General features: G+C 38.4%; 1 protein-coding gene across 1 annotated transcript in view; it reads left to right on the top strand.

The window, feature by feature from the left end:
- The window catches only part of DCBLD1 (discoidin, CUB and LCCL domain containing 1), a 97,272-nt gene that overhangs the window by 49,547 nt on the left and 28,869 nt on the right, over positions 1–18,856 (top strand). The window contains exons 8-9 of the mRNA XM_006879149.1: positions 1,083–1,220; positions 2,520–2,571. Of these exons, the coding sequence (XP_006879211.1) occupies positions 1,083–1,220; positions 2,520–2,571 (190 nt within the window). The remainder of the gene's footprint in view (positions 1–1,082; positions 1,221–2,519; positions 2,572–18,856) is intronic.

Below are 18,856 nucleotides of genomic sequence, written 5' to 3'. Positions count from 1 at the left end.
AACAAACTAAATTTAAAAAAAATAAAAATTAAAAAAAAAACAATACTGTTGACTATTTCCATATTATTTCATTTTAGGAGAAATTGATGAAGAGTAAGTCATAAAGTTGTACAATTTGATATGTTGGGAGGGTGAGAGAAATTGGAAATATCTGTTTTGGAAAACAATGTATTTGAATTTTGTTAATAAACTAGTGTAATTTAAAAAAAGAATAAGTCTTAGACAATTTGCATGCAATTTCCTATTTTCATAGAAATTATTAATATTATAATCTTAAAGTTTGTTGTGGTAAAATATAAATTACAAAAACTTTTGGCATTTTGACCATTTTAACAGATGTTTGTTTTCCATATGTGATTTTCAAGACAGAAGTTTATAAACTATATTTCAACTTGAATATTTTTGGAAGGAAGGTTGCTTGTTTTTTGTACCAAATCTAATTTTATTTTTTAAAAGGCCTTTGAGTTTCCTGTTTCTTTTCAAAACAGTTCTTCTAGGAATAGTGTTATAATCTTCACTGTATAATTTATAATAATGATACTGCAGTCAATGCATTTAAAAAATCATTCTGGTTTTGTTTTAACCTTATTTTAAAAATTAAGATAATTATATATTTTAATCACAAGTTACTGTAAGCAAGACATGAATTTGTAAACTGCATGACAATAAGATCTTTATTATGCATTGGACATTTTTAATCTTAATTCTGGAGCTCTCTTAAAAGTGAAAAAAAAACAAAACCCCAGAGTTTCTTTTAACAAATTTAGGATGTCCCAGAATTTCATTTTTATAACAAAATATTCTTTATTGACTGATATATTTGCCCTTTGATAGTATTCTTTTTGTTAAAAATGAAACCTGTCATTTGACTAACTCAGTTAAGTAATTGCATTTTACTGCTTATTTACAGTAATAAGCTCCTAGATATATTTTGTTAAGTCATACCTGTCACTGATTATCAGTCTTCATATAACAAAATTTTCATTTGGGTAAAGATTAGAAAAGAGAGCATGCCATATACCAAGATATTTTTTTTTCTGGTCTGAATTTTGAAATATGCCATAAGTGTGCTTTGTTTTTAGGTCCATATTGTAAAGGAAGCATGGCTGTTCCCAAAGAACTCTTGCTGAATACCAGTGAAGTAACTATTCGCTTTGAGAGTGGAGCCCACATTTCTGGGAGGGGTTTTCTGTTGACTTATGCCAGCAGCGACCATCCAGGTATACTAGAAGAGCCCACACAAATCTTTGAACCTTTAACTGTAAGAATTCCTCTTGCCACCTGTTTTCATCTCTGGAGAGAATTATGACCTCACATAGAAAAGTAAGATGTGAAGGAAGAGAGGAGTTCAGCATCATTGTATCGAGATCAATCATAATGGAATAAGTTAATAATTATCAGATTATAAAATAATTTTCCAAATATTAGATTGGCCAACTGACTTATGTATGATAGGGAAGATTGTGTTTTCTGAAGGATCTTTTATAACACATTTTTGGGACCACCACCTTGACTTCTTTTGAGGCCTGGAAATTCACTGGACTCCTTCATTTCCCCTAATAATCTTGGAGGCCAGATCTTTTAACAGTAATCCTTCCCCTACTGTGTCTACCTGGGAAGGACATACATTATTAGAAGGATGAAGAGGACACTGCAGCACAATGGCCTAATTATGGTGGAGGACCTTAAGAAGGGAGTATGGAAGCTGATGAGAGTACAGTGTGGCCACATGTCCAGACCTCTTTTCCACATTGTAGTTACTGTAGTGCTTGGCATGTTTGTTCAGCGGCTCTCGGAAGAGAGGCATCCCCAGTTTCTGTTCTCAGTGCCTTATGGCAGAAGTACTCTGGAGAGAACAAACTGTTCAGTTCCCTCAGCCTGTCTGAACTGGCAATTCCCAGAAGGCTCTGTATGGTCAGCGTTCACTGTACACTGCTTCCAGTAAACTGTTAAGAAGCTAAAGGAAAGAAATAGTGTTTTAGCTTCCCCATTTCTATACACAGTGCACCCTTTTCTTAATTGCCTATTCCTGATGAATCAAAGATAATATACTTGCCTCAGTAAAAAAAAAAAAAAAAAATAGGTCCTTGGCTCCTATGGTGACTCAAATCCCACTGGCTAAATTGTTAAATTAAAATGTTTCTGCAACCTTTTTATGAAGCGCATTTGGCTTTTGAAGTTGTTTACTCCTGGCGGGGGAAGTTATACACACAGGCATTGTAGGTAAGTAGCAGATAGTAATTAAACAGTGTTGGTTTTGCTTTTGGAAATAGATTGCGTGAGTATATCCTGATCCACCACTGAAAAACCATCATTGGTAGAAGAGAAGGGAGACGAGGAAATGATTAAACACTGGAGATACATTGAAACAGTTTTGATTTCTTTTTAAACAGGAAAATTTAGGTAACTAGGTCCTGAATGAGTAATTTTTAAATGTTCATTTTTAAAGAGAAACTTAGCACATGAGTCTCTTAACTTCCATTCAGTTTGCTAATTGCAATTATTTTTATTTATGACAGATTTAATCACATGTTTGGAACGGGCTAACCATTATTTGAAGACAGAGTACAGGTAACTATGGTGTAGTAGTCCTCAGAACTATCATGTAGTCATAATGCTACAGAATATTGTGTTTTCCTGGACATTAATCAGATAGAGTACTTTATATAACACACACACACACACACACACACACGCCTCTTGTTGTTGTGCTTAGATGTCACTTTGAATGATAGTTGCGTACCACTCATAATGACCCTCTAAATAACAATTCTGAACCTTGCCCTGTTCCAGCCCATCCTCACAGTCTTTGAAATCCTTAAACCCTTAAAAGACACTGTAAAACATCCAGCTACTGTGTTAGAGCAGTCATCTCTTGAAAAGATTTACAACGTTAGAAACTCAATGGAGGGTTTTGTAAGTTTGAATCAACTCTACAGAAGTGGTTAATTCATGTAATAGCCAGAAGTGTCACTATAAAAAAATGTAATTCAAATTTCTGCAAAGTCACACGAAGTTATTACAAAAATCATTAATAAAGACATATGCTTTTTGAAAGTTTGCAACTCATTGTTTATTAAATATTTCCAATATCAGTAAAAATGTAATTAAAACACCCATAACAACAACAACAACAACAACAAAAAGTCGCTGTGTGTATCTTTTTTAGGAGTCTTTCTCTCTCTTACCCTCTACTCTTCCAGTGTGATATCCTTTTTAAAATCTGGCTCATAATTGCTCTAATTAGATGTTGTTGTTGTTGTTGTTGTTGTTGTTGTTATGTGCCGTCCAGTCACTTGCGACTCATAGTGACCCTGTGTACAACAGCCCTAAACTCTGCTCTGTCCTGTGCCAATCACACTGTCTTCAAGACCCTCACCTCAATTACTCCAGTCACGGAATCAATCCACCTCAGAGTAGATGAGACAAAATTTTATTATCCCTTCATCTAAAGATCACCCTCGCCGCACTTCCTCCAAGACAAAATTTGGCAGTCCTTGCAATAGTCAGTACTCTTCTCCAACAGCATAACTAAAAGGTCTCGATCCTTCTCTTATTATCCTTATTCGCTGTCCAGTTTTCATTTGCATAAAAAGTAATTGAAAGGACCTTGGCTTAGATCAGGCACATCGTAGTCTTTAAATTGACCCACTTTGGAAAGGTCTTTGACGGCAGCTTTTTCCAATGGAAAGTATCTTTTGATTTCTTGACTTTTGCTACTATTGACTGTTGATTGTAGATCCAAGTAAAATGGAATCGTCTACAACTTAAATCTTCTCTCCATCTATCATAATGTTTCCTTTTGGCCTAGTGGTGAGGAATTTTGTTTTCTTGATGCGAAGATGTGTGTGTTTTTATTATGTGTTCTGCTAAGATTAATAAAAGACTAGTTATAAGAAATTTCAAGTCAACGTATTCCCAAATACTTAGCCAGCTGTTTGAGTCTATAATTTCTAACATTAACATCTCCATCTGTGGCTCAGTGTCCCAATTCCTCAATGTCCCTTGGGTTCTGTGATTTACTAAAAGGTCCTCCTGAGACTCAGGAGGTGTCAGAGGAATTACTCACATGACTATAGGTATACAGGCCAGTTTTTGCAGAAACTAGTGAGCAGTGGGCTGGGCTGGATGCATCTTGATGCTTAGTCCACCATTTACGATATCTCAGTCCTGACAACTTTTCGTCCTCCAGCAGGCTTGGGCTAAATTAACTGTTATGCTGCCACTCTTGTGTTGGTGTTTTCATATAACCCACAGTGTGGAGAGTGCTCTTTATATTGGTCCCATAGCTGTTGATTATTTTCAAGACCACATGTCTGCAGTTAAGATAACTTGAGACATTCCCCTGGTGGGGGCTAGGAAAGCCAATTATCAGGGTTTCTGACAACACAGCTATAACCCACATTGAAGACTATAGTCCTTGATCTTCTGTAATAAGTATTTCAAGTCTTCTTCACTTTCTGCAAGCAAGACTATATCTTCATAACACAAGTTGCTGTTGCCACATTTATCCTCATTTCAATCCAGTTTCTTGAATGATTTGCTCAACATACAGATATCTTTCCTGATTTTAAGCCATGTAATATTCCCTTCTACTTATTTTTTATTGGTTTGCATACAATAATCCTTATAAATTGTTTCATTTGTGTATACTATGTTTTATACATTCACTTATGTTTCATACAATCATTCATATACATTGTATTCTGTATTATTAATCACCCTTGGTGTATGCCTATTATTACCCCATCTTCTCAAGTTCTCATTAAATCTTTCTTTTTCCTTCACCCCACTAACCTGCCAACCAAACTCCGCTGTCCTAGTGATTTCCACTGCTCCCATATTCCCATCCCACTTTCCTTTCCCCTTCCACTTTTGGGCATTTACATACATCCTAATAATTATCCTTCTATTTTTATAATAGTAGCCTTATGCAATATTTGTCCTTATTAAATTGAATTCATTTACCCAGCATAATGCTCTCTAGACTTTACCATGTTATATATTATTTTATTAAATTGTTATTCCTAGGTGCTACATAGTATTCCATCGTGTGAATGTACATAATTTCTCAGTTCATTCATTTGTTAATGGACATTTGGGCTGTTTCCATTTTCTTGCTATTGTGAATAATGCTGTTCTTATACATATATTACACACATAATTGCTTATAGTCAATCAGTCATGTTACACAATAAAGAAGAGGTATTTAAATTTTTTTTTTCTAGAGCCAGGGCCAGCAGACTTTCTCTCTGAAATCTAAGATATTAAATATATTGGTTTTACAGACCACACAGATTTTTTTTTTGCAACAATTCAACTCTACAGTCATAAATTGAAGGTATCTATAGATAATGTTGTTGTTGTTGTTGTTATGTGCCGTCGAGTCGCCTGTGACTCAAAGCGACCCTATGTACAACAGCCCTAAACTCCGCTCTGTCCTGTGCCAATCGCACTGTCTCCGACACTCCCATCCCAATTATCCCAGTCACTGAATCAATCCACCTCATAGAGGGCCTTCCTCTCCTGCGCTGTCCCTCCACCCTCCCAAGCATGATGTCCCTCTCCAAGGACTGGTCTCTCCTCACAACATGTCCAAAGTATGTTAAATGGAGCCTCAGAATCCTTGCCTCCAAGGAGCCACCCAGTTTAACCCTTTCCAGGACAAATCTGTTTGTTTTCCTAGCAGTCCATGGTATTCTCAATACTTTTCTCCAGCACCACAGCTCAAAGGCATCAATTCCTCTTCTATCCTCCTTGGTCATTGTCCAACTCTCTGATGCATAACAGGTGATTGCGAAGACCATGGCCTGTATCAGATGCACCTTAGTCTCCAAAGAGACACCATTGCTCTTCAGCACTTTGGAGAGGTCCCTAACAGCAGACTTTCCCATTGCGATGCGCCTTTTAATTTCCTGGCTGCTGGTGTCAAGACTGTTGACTGTGGAGCCAAGCAAACTAAAGCTGTGTACAATCTCAGTCTCTTCACCATCCATCCTGATGCTGTCAATTGGTCCAGTGGTGAGAATCTTTGTCTTCTTGACATTGAACCTCAATCCATATTGTAGGCTGCAGTCCTTGACACTCTGCAGCAGGCGCATCAGGTCCTCTTCAGTTTCAGCAAGCAGGGTTGTGTCATCCGCATAACGCAGGTTGTTGATAAATCGTCCACCAATCTTAACCCCACATTTCTCCTCATAGAGCCCAGCCTCCCGGATAATCTGTTCTGCATATAGGTTGAAAAGGTATGGAGATAGGATGCATCCCTGGCATACGCCCTTCCCAATTTTGAACCATGCAGTGTTCCCTTGCTCTGTTCTGACGACTGACTCCTGGTCCAAGTATAAGTTTCGCATTAGAACGATCAAGTGTTCTGGGATTCTCATTCTTCTCAGAGTCAGCCACAGTTTGTTATGATCTACACAGTCAAATGCCTTTGCATAGTCAATGAAACACAGATAGACATTCCTCTGGTATTCCCTGCTTTCAGCCAAGATCCATCTAACATCAGCTGCAATATCTCTAGTACCACGACTCCTTCTAAACCCAGCCTGGACTTCTGGTAGTTGTCTGTTGATGTGCTGTTCCAGTCATTTTTGGATAATCTTCAGTAAAATTTTGCTTGCATGTGAAATCAGTGAGATTGTTCTGTAGTTTCCACATTCTGTTGGGTCACCTTTTTGGGGGATAGGAACAAATATCGATCTCTTGCAGTCAGTTGGCCAAGTGGTCGTTCTCCAGATTTCTTGGCACAATTTGGTGAGCACGTCCATGGCAGCATCTGCTAACTGAAATATGTCAATACATAAACAAATAAGTTTGTCTGTGCTCTTGTAAAATAACAGTGTAAGACAGAGTAGGGACAGCCAAGACTGACCTCTGCTAGTTCCACAAGGGGGGTCTGCCTCCATCAACAACATCCACAGTGCAAAATTAATGCTTATAAGGTCAGATATGTCCCCCACACTCACATGCCTATTTCTGATACCAGTCTTACTCTCCTACTAGGTCCAAAATCTGTTGAAATAACAGCATAGACTTTGCAGAACCGTACTCACCCTTATGAGATTTATTAGGGAAGTTAGCAGTTTACAATTCAGGGTGGCAACAGGAAACAGTTTCTGAGTCAGGATAGCTTCTGAGGTGTGCTCACAGGCCCTTCAGCCTTTGGCCTGGTGACTTTAGGCTAATGTTATGAAGCTTTCTTAGTCCTGCCAATTCAGGAGTTTCCCCCACAAGTCCTGCAGGAAGCTTGGGTGGAGGGTGTTGGCTTTGGCTCTGTGGGGCAGCATTCCCATTGTCTGCTCTTTCTCATGTCAGATTCTGGTTCTCTGCTGTGGCTACTGGTTGTAATCTTCTCTTGGCTTCCTCCAGTCTGACTGACTCAGGAATCTCAGACCCCATAGGATGTGCACCTGCACTCTCTGCTTCTTCTTTCTTGTAATTAGATTCCCAAATTTCTGCCATTGAGTCAGCTCAACTTAGTGATGAGCCTAGCAAATCCCCTTGTGAATAGACTAACATGTCCTATTTGCAAAATTCTACCCATCCACGTGGCAAAGTCAAAGTCAATAGTTAGGAAATCCATTTTAAATAATAAGCCCTTGGCACCACAAACCTAACTTACAAAAACAACTGGCTAGCTAGGATTGGTCTTCTGGAATAGTTTGCAGACCCCAAATGCCGCTATGTAGTTACCAATAAACTCTAATTGAAGTTATAATATTTAATTGGCCAATATTTGTAATGACCTTTTATTTTTTATTAATTCTTTCATGTGGGAAAAGGTTCATTTTATCTTTCCCTTAAAGAGAAATCTTTTAAGAAAAAAGATCTAAAATTCATCATCCATCTTTCAAACACAAAGATTGCTTAACCTCTGTGATGGACTTTTCCTCATCTATATAATAGGATAGAAAGAAAGATCTCTAGTGGAACACTGGTTAAAAACTAAGCTGCTAACAAAACTAAAAAAAATCAGTGATTCAAACACAGCAGACACTTCTGGGGAGAAAGTTGTGGCAGTCTGCTTCTGTGAGGCTAAATAGCCTTGGAAACTATAGGGTAGTACTTCACTGTCCTGTTGGGTTACTAGGAGTTGAAAACAATATAAATCTAATGTGTGTGTGGGGTTAGTAGAGCAGTTAATTTAATCTGTAGTAGGTTTCCTCAACCTTGATACTACTCTTTTTTTTCTTTTTTCTTTTTTTTTTTTTTTTAATTGGACTGCCAGGAAAACAAACAGGTTCGTCCTTGGAGAGGGTGAAACCAGGCTGCTCCTTGGAAGTCCTGTTAACACACCTATTGTTCAAATATATGTTCCTATATCTAGAGCCAAAGAGGAAACATTGAGAATTTTTACCAGATTTTGCAGTCTGAAATTGACTGAACATGGAATCAGGATGTGTTACTGATAATCGGTGACTGAAATACAAAAGTAGGAAACAGTGAAGAAGGAACAGTGGTTGGAAAATACAGACTTGGTGGTAGAAATGAAGCTGGAAATAGAATGATTGAATTTTGTGTTTACAATTATTTGTTCTTTGCGAATACCTTTTCTAAAAAAACCACCAAATGTGACTTTACACATGATTTCACCTAATGGGTTCTACAGGAATCAGATTGACTGCATTTGTAGAGTAAATCATTGGAGAAGCTCAATATTGATAGTCAAAACTAGGCCAGGGACAGACTGTGGGTCAGATCATCAGGTACTCATATGAAAGTTCAAATTGAGGCCAGAGAAAATTAAAATTAATGCACAAGAACCAAGGTAATGATCTTGAATCAATCCAATTCCATTTCTATCCTTGAGCACGGTATATTCCTACGGTTCTCTAGATCTCTTTTTGTTTCTTGTGGTAATCTTCTATAATTTTCTTTATTTTCCAGAGATATTTATTTAAAATATTAAATAAATTATTAATTTGCTAAACAATTGTGTTGTTGATTGCCTTTTAGTCGAGCACAACTCATAGCAACTCTATGAACAAAAGACCTGAAGCCCCTCTACAACTACTGACATCTATCAAAGTTCATAGAGTTTCCAGAGGCATGTTGTCTAGGAAGTGGATGCCACTCTTGCTTCCAAACCTGTCATAGTATGTTATTGTTGTTAGGTGCTGTTGAGTCACCTGTGATGTACCTGACTGAACCCTTCCCTATCCTGAGCCAATCTCAATAAATCCAACACACCAATCCCCATCGCCCTAGTTACTGTATCAGTCCATCTCATCTGGGGTCTTCCTCTCCTGCACTGTCTGTCTACCTTTCTGAGCATGATGTCCTTCTCCAAGGAGCAATCTCTTCTTGCCTTGTACCGAGAGTAAGTGAGGCCAAGGTTCGGAATCCTAGCCTCCAATGAGATACTGGGTTTCACCCTCTCCAAGACAGACCTATTTGTTTTCTTGACAGTCCATTTTATGTTCGAGATTCTTCTCCAGCACCACAGCTCAAAGGCATCTATTCTTCTTTCATCCTTAGTCATTGTCTAACTCTCTGAAGCATAACAAGTAATTGAGAAGACCATGGCCTGAATTAGGTGCACCTTTGTATCTAGACTGACATCATTGCTCTTTAGCGCTCTGTAGAGGACCATGACAGCACATTCTCCCAGGGTAATTTGTCTTTTGACATCCTGATTTCTGGTGTTAAGAGTGTTAATTGTGGATCTGAGCAGTCTGTAATTGCTAACAACCTCAATCTCTTCTCCATCTAGTATGATACTGACGGCCCAATTGGTGAGAATCTTTGTCTTCTTGATGCCGAGCTTCAATCCATATTGTAGACTATAGTCCTTGACCTTTTGCAGCAAGTGCTTCAGGTTTTCTTCCGTTTCAACAAGCTAGGTTGTGTCATCTGCATATCATAGATTGTTAATAAATCTTCCTCCAATTTTGATGCCACACTCGTCATCATAAAGCTCTGCTTCCCAAATGATCAATTAAAAAAGATTAACAAAATTACGTCTTTAATCTCTCCATTGAGAACAAAGTTGGCTTTTGATTTTGTTTATATACTTTTCACTGTATTGAGGAAATTCTCCTCTATTTCTATTTTATTGAATGTTTTAATCACGAAGAAGTGTTGGATTTTGTCGAAGGCCTTTCTGCATCAATTGATAGGATCATGTGGTTCTTGTTCTTTGCTTTATTAAAGTGATGAGTTACACTGATTTTTATTCCCTCTCATGTCAAATGGGTAGTGTGCCTGTGTCATAACAGGGTTTAAATGATGGCACAAATCATACAGAAATATGAACACCCAGTCATCATGTTTATGAACTGGAAAAGGATTTGCTTGTTTTTCTTATGTTGAGCCATCCTTGCATACCTGTTATGAATCCTACTTGGTAAAGATGGATTATTTTTTTGATGTACCATTGGATTCTGTTGGCCAGGATTTTATTGAGGATTTTTACATCTATGTTCATGAAAGATACCGGTCTATAGTTTCCATTTTTCTATTTAAGGTTGGTTAATTTAAGTTGAAAGGGATACTTCCTTGTATATTTTTGGATATTTGGCAATATCCTTTCTATCTACCCTCTTGATGTCAGTTGTGACAAAAAAAAATGTCTACACATTACCATATGTCTTCTGATAGACAAAATTGCCTCCAGTTGAGATCCACTGACCTGGAAAGAATTTTCAGGAATACCAAAAACTATAGTTTTTTTAGAGTGCTTTCTAAGAACCAGGTACAACTCTACATGCTTTTTAAATAAGTAGTCCATGTAAAATCTCCACATGCCTAAAAGGTAGGTTTTATTTTATAAAAAAAACTAAGGTTAAAAACAGTTACACTATAAATGCAGGTCAGACTCATGAGTTGATAAAGTTGTTGTTACTGGCTTTCTAGTAGATTCCTACTTACAGTAGCACCAGGTGTACAAAATATAATTGCTCCTCAGAGTTTTCAAGGTTCTGACTTTTCAGAAGCATGTTACTAGAACCTAACTTCTGAGGTGCCTCTGGATAAATTCTCATTGGCATCCCTTGGGCTATTAGTCAAGTATTTACATGTTTGCACAACCCAGGGATCAATCAGTTCAAACATTTGAGCAAGGAAAGAAATGGATTCTTTTATGTGAGTGAGGAAGCTCTGGTAGCAGGTCCATAGGGAGCTGTGCTACTACTCTAAAATTGTTTTGAATACACCAGGTGAAAGGTGGACCGTTTCCTCCCAAGCAATTTACAGCCTCCAAAAATGCAATGGAGGGTCAGCTATGAGTTGGTTCTGACTTGACAACAATGAGAGTTGAGTTAAGTTGAGGTGAGTTTATGTGGAGGATCAGCTAGTGTTAGCTAATATTAAATGTAATAGAGAAAATGATCAGTAGTCAAATATTCATTGTAAATTTGTTGTTTGTCCAATGAACAACATTCTCTGAAGTCTTTCCACTCAGACTTAAACAGTACAAGTGATTACAACTCTGGAAATCAATTGTCCTTTCTACCCCTCTTAAAAGAATGTTCTTTATCCTGCAGGTAGGCTTTAGTTTGCGAAAGTATACTAAGCTATGGTATTTAGCTCAACAGTATGCTAGCAACTGGTTCAGACCCACAAGTACATATCTGTACTTCCAAAAGTCAAAAAAACTTTGAAAGCAGGAAGGTTTTTGGGATACAGAATGCATTCATACAAAATTTATTCATACATCTGATGCAAAGTTGTTACTGTATTTTATGTGCAGTCATAGACCACACAGAGGAATTATTGTATACTGGAAAATAACTAAATTCTATCACTTTTCTAAAACCAAAAGTTCTGAATTTGGGTACACATCTAGCTTGAAGGGTTAAGGTACAGAATTGTAAACATATAACTGGACTTTCTCTGGCTTTTTTCCCCCCTTGATTCATTCTGTAATGCTGGCACTGTGTAAGATCAATCACAAAGAGGAAACACTCGGTTAAATTCAGTTACTGGATGTTGTTATGCATATAATATGCTAAGTCAGCAAGAGGAAACAGAGGAAATCAAAAGCGATTGCTGTTTTGGAATCTGTTTGGGGCAGCCTTTTCTGTTTAAACATCCAAGTAGGTAAACATTATTGTAAAATGGTATATATATAGAACCAAGTGGACATGCCATTCATCTTTAAAGCTTGTGATGCATTGCCTTTCTTTTTGTGTGTATTTTTCGTAGACACAGAATGATCTTCATACCCTGTTAATATGTTGATGTCTGGAGTAACAGATGAAGACACAGAATCTAAGAAGGATTCTATGTACTAGTCTAGGTCACACAGCCAGCTACTTAGTCAGAACCTGGCTCCCTTGGCTCTCAGTACTGATTCTGTAAAACAGTACCACTATGCTGTGACATGTTTTTGCAGCATAACTTCAAAAACTCCTGTTAAATAGAATCCTAATTAAAATAAATTGGGTTTTTTCTAACTTCAGGGTTAATTCATCATTAATATAAAACTGCACTGCTATGTATGGCATTCACAAACCACATGTTACCATTAAGTCTGGTAACTAATCTAGTTTGAGGCATGCTGTAGTTGTAAACCTCACCTGTATATTGATCTGAAATACGGTGGTAGCTTGTATGTTGAAGAAAGAGAAAGGGTCATTTACAGGACAGAAAAGAGCAAAAATATGAAAATGGATGTCAGAAGAGACTCTGAAAGTTGTTGTGGAGTATAGAGAAGCTAAAAGAAAAGGAAGAAATGAAGTAACAGGGCTGAAGGGACAATTTCAAAGGGATGTTGAAGGAGACAATTCAAAGTATTATAATGAAACATGCCTGGAAAACCAAAGTAGAACACATTTCTCAAGTGGGAAGAACTAAAGAAAAGAGTCAAACCTCAAATTGCAAGACTGAAAGTTTTTATAAGTATAATATTGAATGATATGAGAAGAAGATTGAAGAAATACACTGTGCTTTCCGTAATTTGTTATGAACCACACACATAGGCCTTTGCATAGTCAGTAAACATAGGTAAATATCTTTCTGGTATTCTCTCCTTTCAGCCAAAATCCACCTAACATTGGCAATGTTCCACATTGGATTCAAGTTCCGCATTAGAGTCAATGGTTAGATTCTTCTGGTTCTGACTTGAATTTCTAGCAGTTCCCTGTCCGTCTACTTTTCCAGTCAAAATTATCTTTAACAAGAATTGACTATGTGTGATATTAATGGTATTGTTTGATAATGTCTGCATTCTTTTGGATTGTCTTTTTTTTTTTTTAATTGGGCACGAATATGAAATTCCTCCACTCAGTTGGCCAAGTAGTTGTCTTCCAAATTTCTTGATATAGATAAGTAAGCAGGTCCAGGGTTGTATCTGTTAGTTGTAAAACTTTTGTTGGTCTTCTGCCAATTCCTACATCCTTATTTTTTGCTGATGCCTCCAGTACAGCATGGACTTCTGGGTGGTTTTAGGTTTGTTTTTTTTTTATCATATACTACCTCCTAACATTGTGGAAAATGAGAATTAGTTGTATTCATGTAGAATCTGTACACAGACCAAGAAACCATTGATTGAACAAACACTGGACACTGGATGATTTAAAATAAGGAAAGATACATCAGGCTTGTATCCTTTTACCATACTTGTTCAATCAACAGGGAGCTCTCATGGCCTACTGGGTAAGGAGTTGCACAGTCAACCCAAAGGTACATGGTTCAAACTACTAGCTACTCCAAGGGAGAAAAATGGGAAGGCTCCTCCCATGTAGTTTTTGGCTCTGAAAACCCAAAAACTCACTAAAGTATCAGCTATGACTCAATTCCAGCTCAATGTCCCATAACAACACAGTATTCAATCAATATACTAAGCAACTAATTTGAGATGCTGAAGTAGTTGAAGAAGAATGTGACATCAGGCTTGGGAGAAATATCATCAACAATCTATACAGATCATGTAACTTTGTTTGCCAAAAGTTGCTAAAACTTTTAAGTACTTACTGATGAAGATCAAAGACTCTAGCCTTTGCTATGGATTATGCCTCAACATAAAGAAAGTATAAATTCTCACACTGGGACAATAAATAACATCATGATAAACAGAGAAAGAAATTATATTTGTTAAGCATTTCCTTTTATTTGGAATTCATAATCAATATCCATGGAAGCATAGCCAGGAAATCAAATAACATATGACATGCCTCTGCTGTCAAGGATGTCTTTAAAGTGATGACTAGCAAGGATGTCAATTTAAAAACTAAAATGCACCTGGCCCAAGCCCTAATTCTTCTCAATTGCTTCATATACATGTGAAAACTGGACAATGAATAAGGAAGATCTCTAAGAAGAATTTCCAGTAGTCAGGAAATCAAAAGATTAATTGCATTGGGGAAATCTGCTGTCAGGAATCTCACCAGAGTACTGAAAAGCCATGATATCAGTCTAGAGATTAAGGTGTGCCTAATCCAGGCCATGGTCTTGGCATTTACTTGCTGTGCATCAGAGAGCTGGACAGTGACTAAGGGTAACAGAAGAAGGATTCATGCCTTTGAGTTGTGATGCTGAAGAAGAGCCTTGAACATACCATCGACCACCAAGAAAACAAATAGATCTGTCTTGGAGAGGATGAAATCAAGTTTCCCCTTGGAATCTAGGATTTTGAGGCTCTGTCTCATACTTTTGGGCAGGAGGGGCCAGTCCTTAGAGAAGGACATCAGATTTAGAAGGGTGGAGGGACAGCGCAGGAGGGGAAGATTCCGGATGAGATGGATTAATGGCTCAGGACAGGACAGGCTTCAGAGCTGCTGTGCAGAGGGTTGCAATGAGTTGCAGGTGACTCAACAGTACATAACAACAACAACAGTATTACTTCCTTTGAATTGCCAAATTGGCAAAGAATATTGAATATGCCATGGGCTGCCAAAAGAGCAAACAAATCTGTATAAGAAGAAGATCAGCCAGAGTGTTCTATAGAAGCAAGGAAGGTGGGACTTCTCACCTATTTAGGGGCATATTATCAGAAGGGACTAGTTATTGGAAAAAGACATCCTACTTAGAAAAGTACATGTCAGCAAAAAAAAGAGTGACACCCACAATGAGATGAATTAACACAGTGATGGCAGCAGTGGGCAGAAACTGTGAAGGTGGTGACAAGATTTCATTCTACTGTCCATAGAATTGCTGTGACCAGGAGCTGACGTGACAGCACTAACAACAACATAATTGTAAGATGTATTCCAAATCCAGAAACTCTATGAGCATTGATAAATGACAATAGTTATAGAAAAGGCTTCAGGCCCTTTGTTCATAGGGTCACTATGAGTTGTGATCAACTTGATGGCCATCAACAACTGTATGAAAAAAGAGGAAGAATTTATTTTATTGATTTTTTTTCCTGTTTATTACTGCAAAAAAGATTGTGGCTAATGGGACAGAGGGAGAGCTGAATCTGACCTCCACTAACTGCACCAAAGGGAAGATTCCCCGTCACCACAACACAAAACCAATCCCTATGAAATCAGACATTACAGGTTCACAAACTTCCTGCCTCTAGTTCTATCAATTCAAACACAAACTGTTCTTCTGAAGGCTCCTATAAGTCCACTAGTAGATACCCTAATCTGTTGAAATGGTCACATAGAACTCAAAAACCATCCACATGAATATGGAGCTTATTAAGGAAGTTAGTAGGTTACAGTTCAGGTTGCAAACAGAATACAGTTCTTAATTCAAGACAGCTGCTCTGGTGTACTCAGTCCTTTTGACCTTCAGCCTCACAGGTATAGGCCAGATTACAGAGCTTTCTTAGTCATGTAAATTATGGCATTCCCCCACCCCCACCCACCACCACCAAGTCCTTCAGCAGGTTTAGGCAAAGACCTTCAGCTCTGGCTCTGGCTCTGGCATCATGATAGCAGTCCCAGTTCAGCTCTTCCACTGCTTCTAGTACTAGTGGTCTTGGTCCATCAGAGAATGGTGGTAGTGGTGTTTGTCCATCATGAACAGCATTCATTGACCCTGAATTGTGCTCTAAACTTTTCTTGCTCATAGTACAAAGCCCATTTTTTTTCTCTGCAGATGCTCATTTTAAACCTAGTAGGATAACAATATTGACAGACCTGTCATTAATAGTGTCTACACCTTGTTTGTGTTTTTCCACCCAAAAGTTACTATCCACTTCATTCACATTATTAGGATAGTCCCACCCAGCCATGTGGTCAAAGTCAAAACCAGTGAAAAGCTGTTTTAAACACTTGTTACTGTTTATTTTTTTTACTTTTTGCTGTAACTAATTTTTACATTACATTAAAAGGATTCAATTTGTATGCTGCTGTTAAGTGCTGTCGAGTCAAGTATGATAGTGACCCTATAAACAATAGCCCTGAACTCCTCTCTATCTTGAACCAATCTACTGTCTTTTACACACCTGCCCCCATTGGCACACTCACTGTGTCAATTCCTCTCATCCAGGGTCTTCCTCTCCTGCACTGACCCTCCACCCTTTCAAACATGATGTCCTCCAAGGACTGGTCCCTCTTGGCAACATAACCTACATATGCGAGACAGAACATTACAATCCTTGCCTCCAAGGAGCAACCTGGTTTTACCCTCTCTAAGATATACCTGTTTGTTCTCTTGGCAGTCCAAGGTATGGTCAATACTCTTCTCCAGCAGCACAATTCTAAAGTATTGATTCTTCTGTCATCCTTAGTGATTGTCAAGCTCTCAAATACTTAGCAAATAATTGCAAAGACCATGGCTTGTATCTGGAGCACCTTGTCTCTAGACTGACTTTTTTGCTCTTTAGCACTCTGGAAAGGTCCTCAACAGAAGATTTTCCCAAAGCTGTTAGTATTTGATATCCTGATTGCCAGTGCCAAGAACGTTGATTGTTGGCCTGAGCAAGAAAGATTGTTAACAACTTTTATTTCTTCTCCACTTATCCCAGTGCTGCCAATTGGCCCACTGGTGAGAATCTTTGCTTTCTTGATAATGAACTTCAATCTGTATTGAAGACTGCAGTCCTTGATCTTCTGCAGTAAATCCTTCAAGTCTTCCTTAATTTTGGTGAGCACAGTTGTGTCCTATGCATAACACAATCCTGATCCCACGTTCCTCCTCTTAAAGCCCAGACTCCCAAATGATCTGTTCTGCATGTAGACTGAAAAGGTATGGAGAAAGGACATACCTCTAACTTCTTTCTTGATTTTGAGCTATGCAGTGTTTCCTTGCTCTGTTCGTATGACTGCTTCCTGGTCTCAGTATAGATTTCACATTAGCACAATCAAGTGTTCTATAATTCCCTTTCTTCTCAGAGTCAGCCACAATTCGTTGTGCTCCACACAGTCAAATGTCTTTGCACAGTCAATAAAACACAAATAGACATTCTTCTGGTACTTCTGCTGTCAGCTAAGAACGATATGATATTGGCAATGATATCCCTAGTGCTACAACCTCTTATAAGACCAGCTTGTATTCCTGGAATTTCTTTGTAAATTTGTATTTATTGGGGTAAAAAAATGTTATTATTGTTATCATTAAGTGCTGTCAAATTGACTACAGCTCATAGTGACCCTATGAACAATGAATCTGAACCTTGTCCTGTTCTTCCCATCCTCATTATCTCTAATATACTCAAGTTCATTGCTGCAATCACTGTGTCCTCTTGTTGACAGTCTTCCTTCTACCTTTTCCAAGCATGAGGCCTTTTTCCAAGGACTGACCTCGTATATTGTTATTACTATGCACCCATTGAGTCAGAACCAAGTCATAGGCAACCCTCCAGCAGGTTTTCAGAGGCAATAAATTACACAGGAAGAGATTGCCCTTGTTTCTCCTGCAGAGCAGCTGTTGGATTAGAACTTCATGCCTTTGAGTTGGGAGTGTGACTCCTTACCATGAAGCCACCAGAGCTTTGTGGCCTCTTATATGAGTCATACTAATTTTATCTTTTTTATGTTTATTTTTTAAATATGGCTACTAGAATATTTAAACATCTGTGAACTCCTCAATTATGTTTCTGTTGGATAATGTTAATATATAGAACTCAGGTATGAAAAGATTCTGTTGTTGTTATGTGCCGTCGAGTCACTTGCGACTCATAACGACCCTATGTACAACAGCCCTAAATCCTGCTCTATCCTGTGCCAATCACAGTGCCTCTGACACACCCATCGCAACCCCAGTCACTGAATCAATCTACCTCATAGAGGGTCTTCCCTTCTTGTGCCGTCTCTCCACCCTCCCAAGCATGATGTCCTTCTCCAAGGACCTGTCCCTCCTTAAAACATGTCCAAAGTATGTCAGACGAAGCCCCAGAATCCTTGCCTCCAAGGAGCAGCCTGGTTTAACCCTTTCCAGAATGAATCTGTTTGTTTTCTTGGCAGTCCATGGTACCCTCAATACCCTTCTCCAGCACCACAGCTCAGAGGCATCAATTCTCCTTCTATCCTTCCTAGTCTTTGTCCAGCTCTCTGATACATAACAAGTGATTGCAAAGGCCATAGCCTGTATCACACACACCTTAGTCTCCAGAGTGACACCATTGCTCTTCAGTACCCTGGAGAGGTCCCTGACAGCAGCAGACTTTCCCATCACAATTCATTTTTTTATTTCCTGGCTACTGGTGCCAAGAGTGTTGACCATGGAGCCAAGCAGACTAAAGTTGTTAACAAATCTCAATCTCTTCACCATCCATCCTGATGCTGCCAGATGGTCTAGTGGTGAGAATTTTTGTCTTCTTGACATTGAGCCTCAATCCATATTGGAGACTGCAGTCCTTGACCCTCTGCAGCAAGCGCTTCAGGTCCTCCTCACTTTCAGCAAGCAGGGTTGTGTCATCTGCATAAAGCAGATTGTTAATAGATCTTCCACCAATCTATAATATTTGCAGACTGGCTTACATGATACCTTAAGGCAAATATTATACAATCATTGT

Source organism: Elephantulus edwardii, unplaced genomic scaffold, assembly GCF_000299155.1.
Source record: "Elephantulus edwardii isolate Elephantulus edwardi_28Jun2011 unplaced genomic scaffold, EleEdw1.0 scaffold00002, whole genome shotgun sequence".
Classification (NCBI taxonomy): domain Eukaryota; kingdom Metazoa; phylum Chordata; class Mammalia; order Macroscelidea; family Macroscelididae; genus Elephantulus; species Elephantulus edwardii.
This window is presented reverse-complemented; position numbering and strand designations above follow the sequence as displayed.